Source organism: Macadamia integrifolia, chromosome 2 (assembly GCF_013358625.1).
Source record: "Macadamia integrifolia cultivar HAES 741 chromosome 2, SCU_Mint_v3, whole genome shotgun sequence".
NCBI classification, from domain to species: domain Eukaryota; kingdom Viridiplantae; phylum Streptophyta; class Magnoliopsida; order Proteales; family Proteaceae; genus Macadamia; species Macadamia integrifolia.
In genome coordinates this window covers 7,047,426-7,052,291 of record NC_056558.1, presented here as the reverse complement: position 1 = coordinate 7,052,291, position 4,866 = coordinate 7,047,426, and the positions used below count along the sequence as shown (strand labels likewise).

At 36.8% G+C, this 4,866-nt stretch overlaps 1 protein-coding gene across 1 annotated transcript in view; it reads left to right on the top strand.

Moving 5' to 3' along the window:
• The first annotated feature begins 3,872 nt into the window (after window positions 1-3,872).
• The window catches only part of LOC122090710 (carbon catabolite repressor protein 4 homolog 1-like), an 18,189-nt gene continuing 17,195 nt past the window's right edge, over window positions 3,873-4,866 (top strand). The window contains exon 1 of the mRNA XM_042660395.1: window positions 3,873-4,384. Within this exon, the coding sequence (XP_042516329.1) occupies window positions 4,257-4,384 (128 nt within the window). The 5' untranslated portion in view covers window positions 3,873-4,256. The remainder of the gene's footprint in view (window positions 4,385-4,866) is intronic.

Sequence of the window (4,866 nt, the reverse complement as noted above, 5' to 3'; positions counted from 1 at the left end):
ACATGCTAAGATAATTTTAGAGTTAACAATGACTATAATGTCTATAAATGGAGTCTATTATGGTCTTTGGTCCATCACAATCATGGTCTAAAAGTGGAACGGTTTACATAAGTGAATTAAAATCGAGTTACAAATTGAATTAAAACCATATTACAAGAACCAAATTGGAATCAAAACTAAGATGAACCGAATTAAATCGGCTTGAGTATCCAAATATGGAACTGAGTCAGTTCTCAGTTTGGTTTCGATTTACCTCATCATCCCTTTGAATATTGAACTAAAACTGAGCCAAAAAAATTGGAACTGAGCCGACTGACACCTCACACATGGCTAATCTAGGCCATATCATATTATTATCAATAAAAGTTGGAACAACCATATCATATGTCCATATGACAAAATGAGGATGACTCAACCAGCATTACCTTATTTTCCTTTTAGTTCCAACCTTTGTATTGTGATGTATGCATTTTTTTTTTTTAATGAAAATTCATGTCACACTTATTAATAATTGTTTGAGGCATTTTATTTAGGTTTACTTTTCTATATATGGAATGTTTCCATCTTTGAGTTTGGAGAAAGTTTTTCTCCATCATGGGAGGAGGAATGACCACTATTTGACTACCATTGTTACTCTCCCTAATAGTTGAATGTCCTAGGGAAAAAAAAAAAAGAGTATCATTATCTCATTTCGATACTCATTCAACCCATTAATACCCACTGTGAAGGAATACTTCGTTCATTGTAAGTGAAGAAAAACCACCCCATACAATAGAGGAATTTGAATATGAGATTTGACGTGTGGATAATCTAGGAAATGTCTTTTCAATGTCAACAAGATTGGAGCAACCACATATTTTGTCTATATGACACCATGAGGGTGACTCAGTGAGCGTTACCTTTTATTTACCAAAAAGCAAACGTTATCTTATTTTTTTCTTAGCTACAACCTCCGACCAATGCTTGTCCATCGGGTATTACGATGCATATATCACTTATTATTTATTAATACTATCTTTAGGCATTTTAACTTAGGTTTACTTTTTTAAAGTTTATGGTATGTCTCTATCCTTAAGTTCGGATAAAGTTTTTCTCTACCACGGGAGGAGGAATGCCCACTATTTTCACCGTCATTGTTACTCTCTCTATTACTCATTAGTTGAATGTAAAAAATACCATTCTCTCATTCATGATACTCATTCAATCCCTTAATGCCCACAGTGAAAGAATACCTCATTCATTGTAATTGAAGAAAAACTGCCCTATACAATTGAAGAATTTTTTTTAGGTCTTTGAGGTACCAATGCTTGATCCATGGTTCCCAAGTTACAATTCAAAAAATTTCACCATTGAAACAGCCATGGGCACTGGTACAATTAAAGAATTTGAATATGAGATTCAACGGGTGGCTAATCTAGGTCATGTCTTTTTAATACCAATAAAATTTGGACCAACACATCGTCTGTCCATTTGACATGATAAGTATGATTAACAAGTGTTACCTTTTATCTACCAAAAAAAAGTAGCGTTACCTTATTTTTGTTTTAGCTCCAGCCTCCAAGCAATGCTTTTCCGTCTAGTATTATAATGTATATATCGCTTATTAATTATTATAATATATTTGCTTGAAACATCTTATTTAGGTTTACATTTTTTTCCTTTTATGGTATGTTTCCATTTTTGAGTTCAGATAGAGTTTTTCTCCACCATGGGAAGAAGAACGCCCACTATTTCACAGCCATGGTTACTCTTCCTACTGATTAAATGTTGAATATACAATTCTCTCATTCATGATACTCATTCAATCGCTTGATGCCCACAGTGAAGGAATACTTTATTCGCTGTAATGGAAGAAAAACTACCCCATACAATTGAAGAACTTGACGCATGGCTAATCTAGGTTATTTTTTTTCAATATCAATAAAGATTGGACCAACCACATCGTTTGTCCATATGACATGATGAGGGTGATTCAACAAGTGTTACCTTATATTCACCAGAAAAAAAAACGAGCGTTACCCTATTTTTCTCTTAGTTCCAGCCTCCGAGCAATTCTTGTCCAGCTAATGTTATGATTCATATATCAATTATTAATATTTGCTTGAAACATTTTATTTAGGTTTACTTTTTTGTTTGTGGTACGTTTCTATCTTTGAAGTTTAGAGAGAGTTTTTTCTCCACTGCGGAAGGAGGAATGCCACTATTTCGCCACCATTGTTACTTTCTCTCTCTGCTAGTTGACTGTCGAAAATACTATTATCTCATTTATGATACTCATTCAACCCATATATTGCCCACAAGGAAGTAATACCTCGTTCGTTTCTTTGTAAGTAGAGAAAAAAACTGCCCCATACAATTGAAGAATTTGAATGTGAGATTTGACGCGTGGCTAGTCTAGGTCATGTTTTGTCAATTTCAATAAAAGTTTGACCAATCGCATCTTCTGTCCATATGACACGATGAGGGTGATTCAACGAGCGTTACCTTTTTTTCTTTTGTAAAGAACGAGTGTTACCTTCTATTCACGAAAAAAAGCAAGTGTTACCTTATTTTTCTCTTAGCTCTAGCCTCCAAGCTATGCTTGGCCAGCTAAGATTATGATTTATATATCAGTTATTAATATTTTCTTAAAACATTTTATTTAGATTTACATTTTTGTTTGTGGTATGTTTCCATATTTGAAGTTTAGAGAAAGTTTTTCTCCACCGCCTGAGGAGGAATGCCCACTATTTCACCACCATTGTTACTTTCTATATTAGTTGAATGCCGAAACTACCATTACCTCATTTGTGATTATCTTTCAACCCATTATTGCCTACAATGAAGTAATACCTCGTTCGCTTAGTTGTAAGCGGAGAAAGCATATTTGGCTCCTCTTTGGCACAAGACAGTGTCCGGTGCGCATCCAATGCCTAGTAACGCCTTAGGCTACATATGACCGCCTTGGGCTCCGTGCCAAGGCATTTCTGACCTTTGGATGCGCACCAGACACTGTGTTGCGCCACAGAGGAGCTCAATCCGGAGAAAACCGCCCCATAGAATTGAAGAATTTGAATATGAGATTTGACGCGTGGCTAATCTAGGTCATGTCTCGCCAATATCAATAAAGGTTGGACCAACCACATTGTCTATCCATATGACACGCTAAGGGTGATTCAATGAGTGTTACTGAAATTCACGGGGAAAAAAATGAGCTTTACCTTATTTTCTCTTAGCTCCAGCTTGTAACCACTGCTTGTCCAACTAATATTATGATACATATCTCGCTGCAAGTGGAGGAAACCGCTGCCTTGAATTATTATTCTCTTTTGAATTAAAAAACACAAACCCTAAATTATTATTTTTAATGATAAAAACCTAGTTGTTCTCTTTGAACGATAGTGTGCGTTTGGGGTATAAGCACCAACCCAGATAAGACCAACCTAAAAACCCCAAAGTGTTGGTCTCTTTTTCCGCTCTTTTTTGGACCCAGTTTTATGCACGACCGTATACGTTGGATGAAAAGGGGTGGGCAAAGATGTAATAACACATCCCTCTCTCTCCCCCATCCAATGGTTGATGGCACGACCGTACATAAAACCTTTTGTTTTTCTTTTCCATCCATATTTTGACAAACAAACACAACCTTAGTTTACTTCCCATATGAACAGCTGATCTTCTAAGGGGAAGTGAAAAAACGTGAAATGTGAACCATATTATAAGGACTTCTTCCTATGGGAAAAGTAAGGACTAAGGACATAAAAAAACCGTGAGAAAAATGTCCATTTTCCGACCAAACTATAACCCAAATAAAAAAAGTACATTTTTCTCACGGTAGGACCAAGACCGTAAAGCTCAAGAGCCTATAAATAGGTCAATTGGAAATGGCGCGACTTTGAAAAAAGGAAAACTCCCTTTGCTCTTCTTCTAGCTCGTACGATCAAAACCCTGTGAGAGGAAAAACTAGAAAACCCTGAAAAACCCCAAGAGTAAGAAAGCTTCTCAAGGAATCTGCCGATCAACGATGGCAGCCCAAGAAGCTGTGAAGTTATAATCCAAGAAGCCAAACCCTGAAACAGATCTTACTTTTTTCTTTCTTCATTTTCGTTGTTCCTCTGTTCTTCATCGGCTCATTTCCCCTTTTTTTCTCCTAGTATTTTCACCATTGTTCTTGCTCTGGTTCATTGACTTTCCTGTCTGAAGGATCCTGTAATGGACATGGTTTTTCCATTGTGCAAACGTGTCTCATTCGAATTGGTTTTGAATAATCTGAAAGCATGCTATGTGAACTGAGAGTGACTCTTCTTTCTAACACCCCCGTCATCGGTTTCGAGATCACCCCCACTGTTACCGTAACATGTCGTGGATCATTGGTCGTTCCTCCTCACTCCGTTAAATTCGAATGGTTAGTCTCTTTCTTAAACTTGCTTATTTTCCTTTCATGTTATTGACTGCCACTTCCTCATGTCTTTCTTATTTTTGATTGGAGAAAGTTTCCTTCAGTCATTTTTTCATATTTTCATGAATTTTGGTTTCGAATTTTTGTTCCCGTGTGTTTTTTTGTTGGAGGGACTCGAATTTCTAATGGTAATGGTCGGCGTGCTCTTATGGTTTAGTGGGTTTCTCTCTTTCTAATGAAAAAGTCGACGAGAGCGACCCATAATTATTGAGATGTTCTGTTTAAGTGTCCAGCCCCTATACATGTATAACCGTAGAAAGTTGGCTGAACTCTGTGATCGCCTTTTGAAGTAGAAACCAGAAAAATGGTTCGATGGTGGATTAATGAAGTAGGGGTTGCAGATTTAGTGAGACAATAGCTTAGTTGGTTCAGTGTTCGATAATGTGTTAGGTTGATTTAATGGTTTTCCCACCCCTCCCCTCTCCCCC